General features: G+C 36.4%; 1 protein-coding gene across 1 annotated transcript; it reads left to right on the forward strand.

Annotated features, from left to right (window-relative positions):
- Positions 1 to 10,185: 10,185 nt before the first annotated feature.
- LOC111889656 (G-type lectin S-receptor-like serine/threonine-protein kinase At4g27290) lies at positions 10,186 to 15,569 on the forward strand. Its single transcript, XM_023885799.3, has 7 exons — positions 10,186 to 13,476; positions 13,561 to 13,704; positions 13,827 to 13,987; positions 14,080 to 14,290; positions 14,373 to 14,610; positions 14,685 to 14,835; positions 15,165 to 15,569. The coding sequence occupies exons 1-7, from the start codon at positions 12,192 to 12,194 to the stop codon at positions 15,468 to 15,470; spliced, it is 2,496 nt and encodes an 831-aa protein (XP_023741567.1). The 5' UTR covers positions 10,186 to 12,191; the 3' UTR covers positions 15,471 to 15,569.
- Positions 15,570 to 16,753: the final 1,184 nt, after the last annotated feature.

Below are 16,753 nucleotides of genomic sequence, written 5' to 3' on the forward strand. Positions count from 1 at the left end.
CTAGTCTGCATCCGGCATGATATGCATCATTAAATGCTTGTAGGCTAAATTCATTTCTTGAGGGCTACCAAAAGCCAAGATTCTTGATGCCCTTTAAGTATCTTAGAATCTGCTTGGCTGCGGTCATGTGTGACATTTTTGGATTAGCCTGGAATCTTGCGCATACACCTATTGCAAAGACAATATCTGGTCGGCTGGCGGTGAGGTACATCAATGAACCAATTATTCCTCAATAAGTTTTGTGATCTATGGATTCACCGGTAGGATCATCAGAGATTTTATGTCCGAAGGCCATTGGGACCTTTGCTGAGGAGTAGTTGTCCAGAGAGTACTTCTTTAGCAGTTCAGAGGTGTATTTTTCTTGATGAATGAATATTCCTTGCGATATTTGTTTGATTTGAAGACCCAGAAAGAAATTAATCTCTCTATTCATGCTCATTTGAAATTTACTAGTCATGAGCTTTGCAAATTCATCCACCATTTCTTGATTTGTAGATCCGAAGATGATATCATCCACATATATTTGTACTAGCATAAGGTGATTACCGTTTTCTTTTCTAAATAAAGTAGGATCAATCACTCCTCTTTTGTACCCTAATGAGACAAGAAATTCTGTGAGAGTCTCATACCATGCTCTTGGATCTTGCTTCATACCATAGACTACCTTTTCAAGTTTGTAGCAGTGATTAGGAAATTCAAGACTTTCGAAGCCAGGAGGTTGCTGAAGATAAACCTCCTATTTTATTTCACCATTGAGAAAAGCACTTTTCACATCCATTTGATGTACTTTGATATTCTTGTGAGCTGCGTATGCTAAGAAAATTCGGATGGCTTCCATTCGTGCCACCGGAGCGTAAGTTTCATCATAGTCAATACCTTCAAGTTGACAATGTCCCTTGGCAACTAGCCTTGCCTAGTTTCTGATGACCACACCAGATTCATCCAAATTATTCTTGTACGCCCATCTAGTACCAATAATAGTGTGACCTTGCGGCTTCGGAACGAGTTGCCACACTTTGTTTCTTTTGAATTCGTCTAGTTCTTCTTGCATTGTGGATATCCAGTCTGGTTCTAGTAATGCTTCATTGATCGTTCGGGGGTCGGGGCTCGACCGAGGGCATAAATGTTGCATAGTGAAAATGATCAGATAAGTCCCTGGAGGATCGAGTCTGGATACCTGCAGATGGGTTGCCGATAATTTGACCCGGTGGGTGGTCCTTCATCCAAACGTGTAGACGGGGTTGCAGATGATCAGCAGCAACAGTAGAGGGAATATCTTCAATATTGAAAGATTCTTCGATTGGAGACGGCAGTTCCCCCTGGATTTGAGAACATCTTGCGGAATCATCTTGGACTGTAGGAGCGAGAATTGCATCTTCTTGTGCGATTGGAAGAGGTTCCCCTGGATTGTTGGAATTGTGAGAACTCTTGGGTCAGTTCTGGTGTCTATATTTTCTATGTGTTCATCATCTGAGTCTGAAGAAACATTTGATGGTTGAAAACTTCTACGGAGAGGGACTGGAGCTGCTTCATCTAATACTGGAACCTCGATGGTTTTCGTATGATCCGGAGTTGAGTTTTCCCCCTTAACTGGCGAGGTGGAAGTATTAAGCGACACATCATCGGATAGCGTAGGTCCAGATATTTCAGCATGTTGCATTTGGGCTTCAGGAGACACAAGAATCTCAGAGAATTTGGCAGTCTCTATTGGATCGAAGAGATCGTCATAGTTAACTTCAACTATGTTCAATGGACCCGTAGAGTCAAGAATATCACATTCAAGAATTGGTTTAGTCTCGGTGGAGGGAGCAGTGTTGCGAACATAATAATCATTGAATTTTACATCAAAGCTTTCGATTATTAGTCTGGTACGTCTTATGAGAACTCTATAGGCTACCTTGTTTGTTGAGTAGCCAAGGAAGATGCCTTCATCAGATTTTCGTGCAAACTTGTTGAGATGATCCTTTTTGTTGATCACAAAACAGTTGCATCCAAATATGTGAAAGAACCGGACATTGGGTTTTCTGTTGTTAAGGCCCTCATATGGTGTTTTCATCAGATGTTTACACACGATGTTTCGGTTCTGCACAAAGCATGATGTGGCTACTGCTTCGGCCCGGAAGTAGAGGAAGATTGGCAGAATTGAGCATAGATTTGGCTGCTTCTACCAGAGTGCGGTTCCTTCGCTCTACTACTTCATTATGTTGTGGTGTGTATGGAGCCGAGAAATTGTGACTTATGCCCTTGGACACCAAGAAACTTATTATATGATGATTAGTAAACTCGGTTCCACTGTCACTACGGATGCGACGTACTGGAAGTTTGATTTGAAGTTCTATTTCCTTGATGAAATTGATGAGTGCCTGTTGTGTTTCTGAATTGAGTTTAAGAAAGAAAACCCATGTGAAACGTGTGAAATCATCTACTATAACCAGTACGTATTTCTTGCCATGAAGACTGGCTACGGTGGATGGACCACAAAGATCAATATGAAGAAGTTCCAGTGGTTATGAGATTGAGGAGTCGATCACAATAGGATGGCTTGCTTTGGACTGTTTGCCACACTCACATGCAGGGCAGAGAGTGCCAGTATGATACTTTAGAATAGGGAGACCTCGGACAAGTTCCCTTGTGACCAAGTTGTTGATATACCGGAAATTGAGATGAGCAAGCTTGCGGTGCCAAAGCCAGCTAACTTTGGATATGGCTTTTGATAGAAAGCATAGCTGCGGTTTCCCAATGATCAGAGAAACATCTAGAGGATACATAGTACCTTCTGATTTGGATTTGATCAGACAAGTGCTCCTATCACTTGTCATGGTGTTGGAAAATTGATTATCAAATTCAACCCGATGACCTTCCTTACATAGTTGTCCAACACTGATGAGATTGTGTTTCAGACCTTCCACATAAGCGACCTTTTGTATAGAAAAATTTCCAGTAGTAAGAACACCATAACCTCGGATAATCCCATTCGCGTTGTTGCCAAATGTGACGTTACCCCCATTACAAATAGGCTTGAAATCCCGAAGGTACTCTAACCTTCCGGTCATGTGCAAGGAACAGGCACTTTCGATCAACCATTCTTCTTCTTGGTCCTCCTTGCACAAAGCCTAAGAATTAAACGGTCGGTTTGGGCACCCAAACGAGTTTGGAGCCCGGGGCAACATATGAATTCTTAATTGATGCATGATACGAGGTTGCAGGGACAAGTTTCGTGCCAACTTTTAAACCTAGTCCTGGGTGTTTGAGATTTTTTGGAGTTTCGTGAGATTGATAAAAGTTGCGAGGTTTTTGAAAAGGGAGAGATTTGACATGAGAAGAGATCTTTTTACACTGACATTTGCAAACTGAATTTTTGTCATTTGTTTTGACATTTTGTTTATTCAGTTGTCTCTGTGAGAGAGTGTGCTTGTGACCAGTCCGAGGATTGTGAGGTTTGATAGTAGGATTTGAAAAAGCAGAGTTTGTAGGTGTGAAAGCATGTGTAGACCTTTTGAGAAGTGATTTCTTAAAATTTTCATGTAACTTTAAAAGTGTTGGAGTTGGAAAAATACTTTTCCATTTTGAATCATCTAAGGAATAGATTTGAAAACCATTGCTTCGAAAAGACTTTACTTTCTTTTGGGTAGTGTGAGATGAGTTTGGAATGGATTTAGAAACTGTACATTCCTTTTTCTTTGTTTTCGTGACTGCAGAGATTTTGGATAGATAATTTGAGAAAACAGGTTTTTCTGGACTCCTAGACTTAGGAATTTTGACAAATTGCTTTTGTTTTGAAAGATTTTCCCGCTTTTTGCCATGGAATCGAATTTCTTCTTTGTAAGCTTTTTTTTGCCTCAGTTTTAGGAGAACCGCAGTCGGTGATATTGAGTTGCGGTTTCCTTGAATCAGCTGGTAATTTCGAAAAACGAGGACTTAATTCAGCCAAACTGGAGAGTTCAAAATTCAGGGAACATTGACCAACTTCAAAGTTCTTGATTGGTAATTCATGATGAATTGGTTGGATGGTCACAATACTTTTGACTAAGGTTTACGGTTCGAAGCCTTGAACAACCACAGAATAAGTCTGAGTGGATACATTAGTTGGATAATCGATGGAAGGTAGATGGATAGACTGAGGTTCTTGACTGCAGTAAGGGATATTGCAGTCTGACGGTAGAGATGGGAAGTCTATTGAGACTTTGGAGCCTTCCAAAACAATTTCCTCATCAGCAATTGATGAATTCTGAGAACTGGGAAGAATTATGCTATATGTGGGTTTAGAGAATTCGGGAAGAATTTCTTCGATAACACAATTGTTACTCAGATCGTGGAGTCGACCAAAGTGAATTTTGATAACTTCAGGAAATGTTTTGTCATTGACCGGAAATGTAAATTTTCGGTCCGGAGGAATGTACGGACGATCTTTATTGAATCGGGATGATGAGTCTGTTGCGGTAGAGTACCCATTGGACCAACCCCAATTGTAAGTATTATCAGTTGTTCCATTGTTAACAAGATTTTTGATGGCTTCACTTTCATTAAACAGTTTTTCTATTAAAATATTTAAGCGTACAATTTCACTCTGAGCTAAATCTCTCTGATTAAAATCTATTTCTAACTGTGTTTCACTCAACATTCTTGCATCTTTCTCTAAACTTAAGTCCTTTCCTAACATATCCATTTTCATTCTTTTGTTGTGCAGTCGTCCTCTTACGTGAAACATCTCCTAGGACGCAATGTTCTTCTCATCTAATGCTTTGTTATAGTCTGTAAGGACGGCAACACATGTGTCATTAAGGTTGTCTATGAAGGGCTGACAATCATGCATGTTATAATTTAGAGTTTGAATCATAAGTTTTACCTGTTCGACAATGCTGAGTTTTTCATCCTTAGCCACATAGCAGTAGTTCGTTTTCATCTTTGTAGAGCAATCTTCATCGACAGTTGCTATCATACAGATCTTCCCCTTTCCTTTGACGCTGTTGATGTCCTCATCTTCATCCCCAGAGGACCAAACTTGATGATCTCTCTTTACCTGAGCAACATATGCTCTTCCTTTTTCTTTTTCCTCCATTTCCTGAGCCATTCTGAGATAGAATGTTCTATCTTTTACAACATTTGCTTTGTAGTCTTTCGCAAAATGATTCTCTTTGTTGCACTTGTGACATATCACAACATCACTTTTTTCTTCTAAGGGAGTACCGGAGTCAATGGTTTGGATCGGCTTCGGTGTTTCCTTGGGTTGATTGATTTGAGACTGCGGTGGTGGGTGAGTGTTTTTAGGGAAATGGGAGTGATTGTTTTGAGAGTTAAGGTTTCAGTTGAAGGGAGGTTTGTTATACTGTTGATTCTTTCGGAATGAAGAAGGTGGTAGTCGGTTGAATTGTTGGCTGACAAGGGCGATTGCATTTTGAAATTCTTCTTCGTCGTCATACTCTGAGTCTGCTTCATATGACTGCGAAGAGTTGTCAAATGTTGCGAAGTATGATTAAGAGTGAGGAGATTATGTGACGAGGGCAAGTGGACCACCGAGGTCTGCACAATCTTTGAGTACCGTAGATTCTTGGGCTTGCAGTTCACCATAGAGCTTATAGAGAGAGAGAGAGAGAGAGAGTGTGAATTTTTCTATCCCCTTGAACAATCATTTTGGCAGTCATCCAGTGTCTTCTTAAACCATTAAGAAACTGAAGATTTGTCTCATGGTTGCTTCGGAAAGTGCCAGCAATGAATAGCTTAGTGACTATCAGATTAAACCTTTTAAAGGAATCTTCCAAACTTTCACCCGCATGAGCTTTAAAGTTATTAAACTCATTGAGTGCGGTAGTAAGTTTTTTGTCTTGAGCCTGTTCAGTTCCTTCATACAGGTTTTTCAATACATCCCAGATCTCCTTTGCAGACTTGCAGCTTATGATTATGTCGAAGTTGTCAGGCGCAACTCCACACGATATCTCATAAAAGGAAATAGAGTCATTCTCCATTTTGTCTAGATCATCTTGGGTGGGACGATTTAGTGCAGGCTGACCACCTCCTAGTCTGGTTGTGGCTCCATCGGTTTGTATTGGAGTAAGAACAGGAACGTGAGGTTCTTCTTCAACAGATCTCCATACGTCTCTTCCAAATCTCCTTAAATATCTTCCCATTCTCTGGGACCAGTGGTGATACTCATTTGCCACAAGTATCAGTGCTCCATTCGAACCACCAACACTGTTTGATACATTGAGAGATAATGCATGTGCCCTTTTTCTTGTTTTTTTTTTCAAGAAATGAGCTTTAGTGGTATAGAAGGCTTTTTGAAAATCAAATTTTTGCTTCAAAAGGCAACCACTTTGGCTCTGATACCAATTATTGAGAGAAAAACTTGAGACACACTTGAACAAATGTTAGAACAAGTATAGTTGTGGAATAGTTTATCTCAAAGGATCATAAAATCTCAACAATAGTAATAACTTAGAGTTAGATAATTAGAGAGTTAGGTGCAAAAATGTAAGGAAATATAAATGACAGCAGGTGTTATATCAAGTATACACATAACTTGATTCTTAACAAGGAATGCATTCAGACCATGTTAGTAAGTGAGATCAAACTTAGTGATCAAGTCACGAATGACTTGCTCCGAAGAGAACATATTCAGATAGAGTAATCTTCACGAGTAAGAAAGATGAGAGCAATAAGGTTAGATAAGAGATTTAAGATGCGAAATGTTATCTGATATATTAAAGAGAAACATTGAGTCCTATATATAGGCTCAAAGATTACACATGTTAAACTATCTAAACGTAGCCATGCAAGGCATACTGGACAAAAGAAAGTATTCTAAGTAAACAGATAAAGAGCTATACTAAGAATGCTAGATAGAGAACTACGGATGATGCTGACTTCGGATGCGGTAGCTGAGTTGGCTTGACTGCGGATCTTGTATGACTGCAGTAGGTCAAGTTTAAGAGGGTCACTTTTATGATTCAACATGTGGGTTGGGGAAAGTGGTGGCTGATTTGGGGTAAAGACCGATTATAAGGAAATCTGAGGTGGAGTGCCTATCTAAAGAATCGAGAAGCATCGAATCGATTCGGTGATGGAAGCTGGATTATTTTAGGCAGTGGATAGTTGAGATTAACCAAAATCAGGTGGCGGTGGCAACGAAAGTGAGAGGAGGCGGTGGAGGTCAAAACGCAAGCAGGGAAAACATACCTGGAGCAAGTAGAAAATGGGTCAGTGTGGATCGGTGGTGAAGAAGAAGCGAGAAGCGATGGAGACGAAGACTGAGAACGGAAGGGTAATTGAAGGTACTAGAAACGATAAGACGATCAAATCGAGACAGGGTCACAACAGCAATCCAAAGCTGATAGAGCGAAAAAAAGGTGAAGCAAAATGTGAAGAACACGTGTCCATAAAGAATATACAAAATGACATAAAATGACCCCCACAAAAACCAATAACAACAGAGACAGAAGTGAAACCACACCCATAAATAGGGGACCCATTCTGCCAAAAGTTTTGGAACTTTACTATTCCTAAGCATCGTCCTTCTTATATATATATATATATATATATATATATATATATATATATATATATATATATATATATATTCGAAAAGCTTAGGAACTTTACTGTTCCTAAGCATTGTCCTTCTTTTATAAAAACGGTTCATATCTTCAAAAAAATTACAAAGTTACAACAATAGTCCCTGTCTAATAGAAAAATTGTAGATTATGACCCCGCAACGGGATAATATCATCCAAGTTTATTCATAAGTAAAGATTACTAGAAGTGGATAATGTTTTTAGGTTGATTGGTATGGGGCTAAAGCGGCATGGGTGGCTGATTTGGCCACCTCGATGACGTTGAGACATATGGAACACCACCCCCATTCGTTGCCAAGTTGCTTTTCGTTGCCAATTCGACATGCCTCAATATGGAAGAATTCAAAATTTTACCTTTTTAAACGGTCAAATGGAATAAAAAATTATATTTTTTTCCTATAAATATAAAACAAACCACACATATTTTTTACATACAACTCTTAGCTTTCTTACATTTTATACAAATTTCGAACAAATTTTTTTATGGATTCGTTCGGCTCGTCCTCCGAAGATGATGATATGTTCGCCACCCATGATGTACAAGTATAGCACTAATGAGTTATTAGAAGAAAATATAGCTCCTCTACAACAAGAAGTGTCAGGTTAAACAAAAATCGCGAGGAAGGACACGAACATATACCATGTATTGATGTATCATAATGCATAACATGGTAGTGAAAGATAAATGACGAAATATTACACAATATATGTCAATAGAGCCCTAACACATGCAGTTTCAACCAGGTTCAACGAAATATTTGCATAGAGTCGTTGATATTCAAGACACACAATAACACAAACAACTTTGACAAGATGTTGTAGATCATGTCTACGATGCTAACGATGATGACAAATAGTGTATTTAGAAAAAACGATTATCTAATTTTTTTTTGTGTTTGTAATGTTTTTTTTTTCAATTTAAATGATATGTTTTTTCTAATATTATTTAATTTATTTTTATAACTATTGAAAAAATAAAAAATAAGAAAAAATGAGACACTCGTAAAAAATAAAAATAAAAATATGTCATGAAAATTAAAAGGGAAAAATGACTTATAAGGGTAACCATGTTTCAAACTCGTTCAAAAAACATCATCCAAGTTTAGTTTATTCAAAAAATATCATCTAAGTAAGGCCTTTGTACAAAAAACACCAACGAACTACATATTTTATTCAAATGTCACCCTTATGGTAACCGATATTTGCCGGTAAAAATTAATTAAGGGGAAAAAATACATGAAAATGACTCAGGAGGGTAACTATGTTTCAAAATCGTTCAAAAAACACCAGTTTGGACTATTCAAAAAACATCATCCAGTGCTAACAAACTATATGTTTTGTACAAAACCACCAACAAACTATATGTTTTGTTCAAATGTTATCCACTGCTAACCAACTCTTGTAGGTTAACGGAAGATTTAGCCTAATTATTAATGGCATGACATAATAATTAAGGACATGAGATTAGTTGATACATTCCTCTTTTAAAAATCGATTTAGGGCTTCTTCATAAATGAACAACCAAAATTTGTGAAAACAAGGGGATAAATTCCCATAAGTAGCTCAAGGAAAAGAATTTGTGAAAACTAGAAGATGCATAATAGTTTGCAATACATTTCATTTTAGTAGTGACCTGTATCTAGGTAAAACGCAAACAAATAGATTTAATCACACTATAAATTAGTATAAATATTCATCAAGACACAACGGGCACATTACAAATTGACATACATATTCAAAAAAGTATATTGCTCAAGATTGTTATAATACTCATAGAAAATTCTTATATATATATATATATATATATATATATATATATATATATATATATATATATATATATATATATATATATATGTTCAAAAGATGAATCACATAACCAAGTAAATATATAGGAGAAGAACATGATAAATGTTTCGGTTAAAGTTACCATTCAGTTGGGATAAACTTCAGACTCTTTGTCAGAATTAGTCTTCATAGTTGATGTCAAAATTCAAGAAGGATGCCCACATACATAAGGGTTTCTATCATCAAATAGCTTATGTATCTTTGAAATGTGTAAGCTTTAGTTTGAAATCATCGATTTAGTAGAAGAAGAAATAATGAGAGGAGGAGAAGAAGTCATCGTTCATGAAGAAACCCTAAATCGATTTATAAAATATAAATATATCAATTAATGTCATATAACTGAATGTTATGCCATGTCATAATAATTAGGTGAAGTTTTCCTTTAACCTGCAAGAGTCGGTTAATATTTGGTAACATTTGAGTTTGAACAAAACGTATAATTTGTTGGTGTTTTTTGCATAAAAACTTTATTTGGATGGTGTTTTTTTGAACATATCAAACTTAGATGATGTTTTTTGAACAATTTTAAAACATAGTTACCATCCTTAGTCATTTTTCTTTGTTTTTTTTAATTAATTTTTACTAGTAAATGTCAATTACCATAATATGATATTTGAAAAAAGTATCTAGTTTGTTGGTAATTTTTATACAAAAACATTATTTAAATTATGATTTTTGAACTGATCAAGCTTGAATTGTGTGTTTTTTTTAACGATTTTAAAATATAAAAAGTCATTTTTCCAAATTAAAATGAAGAGAGGATGTGGTGACCGAGTATGCGAGGGAGGCAATGTGATAAAAAGGAAAAGTATAGAGAGAAGGACCACCTCCACAAGTGAAAATCTTGATTTTGTAATCGTGCTTTATCATCTTAAAATGAGAATTGATTTTGTAATTCTGCTTTAATCTCGAAAAACACAAAGAACTAGAACGATGATCTTCCCTTTTATGCTCAAACTTCAAAGTTCTTTCAATTTGTTCTTTAGTACGAGGGGATTTCATATGCACATCAGAATCGATGCAAATGCCTGCAAGATCCCGAAACTTGTGATCTATTTCATACATAATTGAAGCATTGATTCAAGGGTTTTGCATGGGACATGATGAACGGGAATCCCAATTTCAGATCAAAGTTTATGAAGATGGAATTCCCAATTCCATGGAGGAAGCATCGCATCAAGACTGATTCTCTTCATATCTTTCCTCGATTACAAACTCATACTCATGTTCTTACTCTTAGGTACGCTCAACGGCCGCTTGATGTTTAGCAATTTCAACGTCTTCTGGAACTGAAACGTTGTTCATTACGGATTTTGAAAATTGAAAACCTAATATTGTTATAGTTCGAGATTGACTGTATATATTTGATTATTTTAAATGAAAAAACTTGAACGCCTTTTGCTTCCTCCTGAAAGCTTTGATTTATATGAAGTCATTCCTGTCCATTTATTATAACTTAAATCCCAATCCTTATTCAATTCGGCTGCTTCCTTTTATGAAGGTAACAAAATCCATACATTAAAAGATGAACAATCTTCATCCATGAACATTCCACATAATCCTTTATATATTCTTTAATCAAGGATCACCTTTTTGACTTTAAACAAGGAAGATTCACACCCCCTCCTTCGTTTGAATCACTAACAGTTTGTGCCAACCCGCAAAATATTCTTGACATTTATCTTACAGAGACACAAAAGGACTTGCCTCAACATGAAGAAACTCATGTAACATAACAAACTTTAGATAACTCTTTTTTACTTAACAAAGACTTCCAAATGACTTCCATAACTGTTTACAAATTTGACTTCATTTATTTTTTCCCTCCATTTTCCCTATTGAGAGTTGTCAACATGATACATAGCGTATTGAGGACTTAGCAAAGCGTTTATGGATAAATGGGACATGGACCAAAGAGGGAGAAAGAGGCCCATGTTATTTCACGTTTTAAATTATCCAGTTTAATTGTAAAATGACTAAAATCACATGACTTTCCTTCAAAATCACGTGATTGATTAAACATTTAATTTTTGGAAATTTGACTAAGCACTTTTCATGTTGCTTATTTCCATTTCGAGTCACAAAATATTTGCAAGGAGACACATTTGTATTTACAATCTTTAGACGAAGAGCTGACAATAAACCAGCAGAAATACACAAACACTAACTACCATAAAAGCAATTACTTGACCCATAAAAATGGGTCCAGGTGGATGTGGATGTGAATGCAATCCATGACCCGAAAACCAACATATTATGATCAAGATTCCTCATATCTTCTATATCATTAATTACTTTCATCAAGCTAGCTTTCGTCTGCAATCTTTGTGGGGCTGAGGGGACATAAGTTCTCCAAAAGTCAAGAACAAAGATTGTTTGACTGAAACCCCTTATTATATGTACTCTCTCTACCCGACTCCACATTGCCTTACAACAAAACACTTCCTTTACCTTCCTTTATCTGTCTTTTATGATCAGTTTGATGTTTATCTATAAAAGATGTTGATTCAACATAATATGCTATCCTCATTTCCTATTTGATTAGTTTCAGCAATCATGTTGTGTACAATCAGCATTAATGTCTCATCATCTAGTCAGGTACAAGAAAGTTATACAATGCTTCCGCTGTTTTCCATGATAGATGTCATTCTCCAAGTTTAAAACCTCACTTGTTACAAAAACGAAATTTTTTTTGCTTATTGATTAGCTTCTTATGCAAAAAGTGTTTGGACCCACAAACTGGGAAAGACCGATTTGATTCCATAGTTCCTAAAGATGGACTCACTAGATACAAAAGGGTTCTTTTTGTTCATCTTACACCTCTCCCTTTCCATTCCAATCGTCCTTTCCGTTTCCCTTTCCATTCCAATCGTGTATGCTTGGAGTGACACAATCACTTCAGCTATTCCATTGAAAGACGGAAACACCATAGTTTCCTCTAGCGGACTCTTTGAAATGGGATTCTTCAGTCCCGGGATTTCAATGAACAGATACATTGGCATATGGTACAAAAATATACCAACAAAAACCGTTGTTTGGGTCGCGAATAGAGACACCCCTGTTCCTAACAAATCCGGTGTTTTAAAGTTAACAAATCCCGGGATTCTCTCCATTTTAAACGACAAGAACACGATCATCTGGTCTTCAAATACCTCAAGACCCACAAACAATCCAATCGCACAGCTTTTAGATTCCGGGAATCTTGTTGTGAAAGATAAAAATGATGTCATCTGGCAAAGTTTTGATTATCCCGGTGATACCCTTCTACCAGGAATGAAGATTGGGAAAGACTTAGCGACTGGGCATGAGAATTATATCACATCATGGAAAAGCGATGATGATCCTTCTAAAGGAGATTACACCTTCGGATGTGATCTTCGTGGGTACCCACATCAAATTATTAAAAAAGGGTCGGTGATCCAATACCGAAGTGAACCCTGGAATGGAATTGATTTCGGTGGGATTTCCGTCCTCCCACAGAATGCAATTTACAAATTTGATATGGTTTTTAATCAAAAACAAGTGTTTTATAGTTACAGAATGATAAACTCTTCCATGATATCGAGGTTGACCATGAATCGAACCGGTGTTGCACAACGTTGGGTGTGGGCTGACCAAGTCAACGATTGGGTTGTTTACTTTTCTATCCCTACACCTGATGGTTGTGATTTGGTATGTGGTGCTTATGGTAGTTGTAGCACTAACAGCTTCCCGAAATGTGGGTGTTTGGATAAGTTTGTGCCAAAGTATCAAAACGAATGGAATGGGGCAAATTGGTCAAAGGGCTGTGTGAGAAGGAAGGCGTTGGATTGTAAGACTGATGGGTTTGTGAAGTATACAAATCTTAAATTGCCGGACCCACAAAATTCGTTGTTTTATGGGAATATGACACTTGTGGAATGTGAGAAGTTATGTGTGAAAAATTGTTCGTGTATGGCGTATGCAAATATTTTGAAAAAAGGATTCGGGTGTTTGATTTGGACGGGTGATTTGGTTGATATTCAAGCAGCTCCATCTTATACTTCCGAGATATATATCAGGGTAGCTTTTTCTGAATTAGGTAAGACGATTTTAATTACAATTTTTTTTCCAAGTGTTTTTAACTTACTTTAGTACTTACAACTGTTTTTTAATCTGTTGAAAGGTGTTTCAAGTTCTCTAAAGAAGAAGAAGAAGAAAATAATTCCATTGATCATAGCATTAGTTAGTGGGGTGTTGATAACCTTGGGTCTGGTGTTCTTTATTTGGAGAAAATGGATTAGGAAGAAGTCGGTGCCCAAGGGAGAAGGTAAGCAATTCAACACTTCATACTGCAAAAGAAGGGTTTATGTCATAATTTAGCAACCAAAGTCCAAAACCAACTATTTTGTATATTATCGTGGTTCTCATTTAGTCATTTTAATGTTGTAGATGAAGATGTTGGAAATGATACTGATCAACTTTACACCAATGAAAGTCAGAAGGATGATCTTGAGCTGCCATTGTTTAATTTATCAGAAATAGCAAAAGCGACACATAATTTTTCGTTTAAGAATAAGCTTGGAGAAGGTGGCTATGGGCCGGTTTACAAGGTGAGAATTAGCATACCTTTTAGTTTTTTAGATATAATTTTACTTTATTGCACCCTGCATAATAAGTTGAACATCTATATATTGTGATTCAGGGTGTTCTTCCAGATGGAAAAGAAGTGGCTGTGAAGCGACTCTCAAAGACATCAAATCAAGGGCTTGATGAATTCAAAAATGAAGTTATTTGCATATCCAAACTTCAACATAGAAATCTTGTGAGGCTTCTTGGATGTTGCATTCAAGGAGACGAAAAGATGTTGATCTATGAATACATGCCTAATAAAAGCCTCGATTACTTCATATTCGGTTTGTTTCTTTTCCTTTTATAATACTGCAATCAACTTAATTTTTATATGGATTAATTGGTATATTATTATATTAAATACAGATGAAAGCCGAAGAATGTTACTTGATTGGCCGGAGCGGTTCAACATTATGAATGGAATAGCTCGAGGGTTGCAGTATCTTCACGAAGATTCAAGATTAAGAATTATTCATAGAGATCTCAAAGCAAGCAATATTTTGCTTGATTTTCATATGATTCCTAAAATATCGGATTTTGGGATGGCAAGAAGCTTTATAGGAAACGAGACTCAAGCAAATACCATGAAAGTGGTTGGAACTTAGTACGCATCTCTCCCAAAATTTTCTTATTTATTTATTTTATTTATTTATTATATATTTTTATTTTCATTTGTAGCGGTTACATGTCTCCGGAATATGCAGTGGATGGAGTTTTCTCGGTAAAATCAGACGTATTTAGCTTCGGTGTTTTGGTGTTGGAGATTGTTACCGGAAAGAAAAACAGAGGATTCTTTCACCATGACCACCATCATAACCTTCTTGGCCATGTAAGGGGACTCTTCTAACTTTCTTCAATTAATGGGCTGAATGGGTTAAATACCTAATTTGGATAGCTATATATGACTAACTTTGACAGAAAGACTTCATGCATTATGCCAAAAAAAACCTGGCTTAATGTGTTCAAACCCCAACCCTTTAATAGAAACATACCTTGTCTATAAAACACGATATCTTAAGACACAAGTCATTACCGATTCAGCTTGCATCTTTTTAGGTTAAAGGGTCAAACAGGTCAACTTTTTAGGTTATATCTATATGAGCCCATATTGACATAACCTGGTTAAAAGATTACGACCTTTTTCTTTTTTGGTTGTAGGCATGGATACTTTATCAAGAAGGGAGGTGTGTGGAGCTAATTGATGCGAATTTAAGTGACTCGTGCCATTTATATGAAGTGATGCGATCAATTGAAGTTGCTTTGTTGTGCGTTCAAAGAAATCCGGAAGATAGGCCGAGCATGTCTTCGGTGGTGGTGATGCTCAGTAGTGAAAGTGAATTGCCACAACCGAAGCAACCTGGTTTCTTCTACACGGAGCATGACCCTAAAGATGACACGTCATCTAGCACCCATGTACCATCTTCAACCACTGCAATGACCATTACGTTAGTGGATGGTCGGTAGATGAATGTAAAAGTTGGTTGAATATATCATATATGTTGTTTTGTAATATGTAATGGAATGATCTTTATGTTAGTAAATGTACGTAAAATTATAGAGTAAGCTATAGAAGTGGTCCCTCTTTTATGCTATTTTCTTTGGATTGGGTCTATGAAAGATTTGTGGAGGAAATCAAAAACTACTTACAAATGAAATCAAAATCCAGATAAACTGACACCTGCTTCATCCCTCATCACTGTCCTTCTCTCTCTATTTTCCCTTTTGTGATGTTGACCCTCACTCTATTGACTACGAAAAAACTCCCTACATCCATCGATGTTAAGCCTACCTATGGCAGCGGCAACGTCTTGTTGGTCCTCAATGACATATGAGCCGGGTTGTGACGATGCGGTGGATGTGTTAGTACGAGATAATATCTTTTGTTGATTCAATTGATATTTAGATGGAAGCCACAATCATAGAGGTGGTGGAAGGGCTTCTACGAGGAAGAAGGAGTCGACGACGACCGATCGTGAATAAAGGGTGGGTTTGGGGATGTTTGGGATTTTGCTTATTTAACTCAATAAACTATTTTTATAAAAATGTTTATTAGTTTATGTGGTGATAGAAGTAGAAAGTTATAAGTTGATAAGTCATTTTTTATGTTTGGATAACCTTACAGTCATTTTAGGTGAAAAAGTTATAAACACTTTTCAAAAGTTGTGTTGTAAATTTTTAAAAACACATTTTTAAGGTTAGTAAAAAACTGTTTTCAAAAGCAAATTTTTATTTACCAATTACTTTATTAAACTTATTTACCTTTTGAAAAGTTAATAAGAGGACCAAACACTCCCTTAAGTCTACTTATTTAAGAAGCTTTCTAGGAAAAGAGACACAAGCAAATAGAATGGAAGTGGTTTGAACTTGGAACTTAGTAGGCATCTCCAATCTTTTATTTCATTTTCAAATATGTTATTATTATGTTTTTTATCATTTTGTTATTTATTATAGTTTTATTTTTATTTTGTAGTGGTTACATATCCATAAGAATATGCAGTGGATGGACTTTTCTCGGTAAAATCAGGCGTACTTAGCTTCATTGTTTTGGTGTTGGAGATTGTTACCGGAAAGAAAAACAGAGGATTCTTTCACCATGAATACCATCATAACCTTCTCGCACATGTAAGGGGCTCTTTCTTTCTTAACTTTATGGGCTGAATGGTTGAATATTTGAAATAGATAAGTTACATCACAACAAATAAAGAAATATTGTCCCTAATTAATTGGGTTAATGTCATAAAATAACA

This window comes from Lactuca sativa, chromosome 5 (assembly GCF_002870075.4).
Source record: "Lactuca sativa cultivar Salinas chromosome 5, Lsat_Salinas_v11, whole genome shotgun sequence".
Classification (NCBI taxonomy): Eukaryota; Viridiplantae; Streptophyta; class Magnoliopsida; order Asterales; family Asteraceae; genus Lactuca; species Lactuca sativa.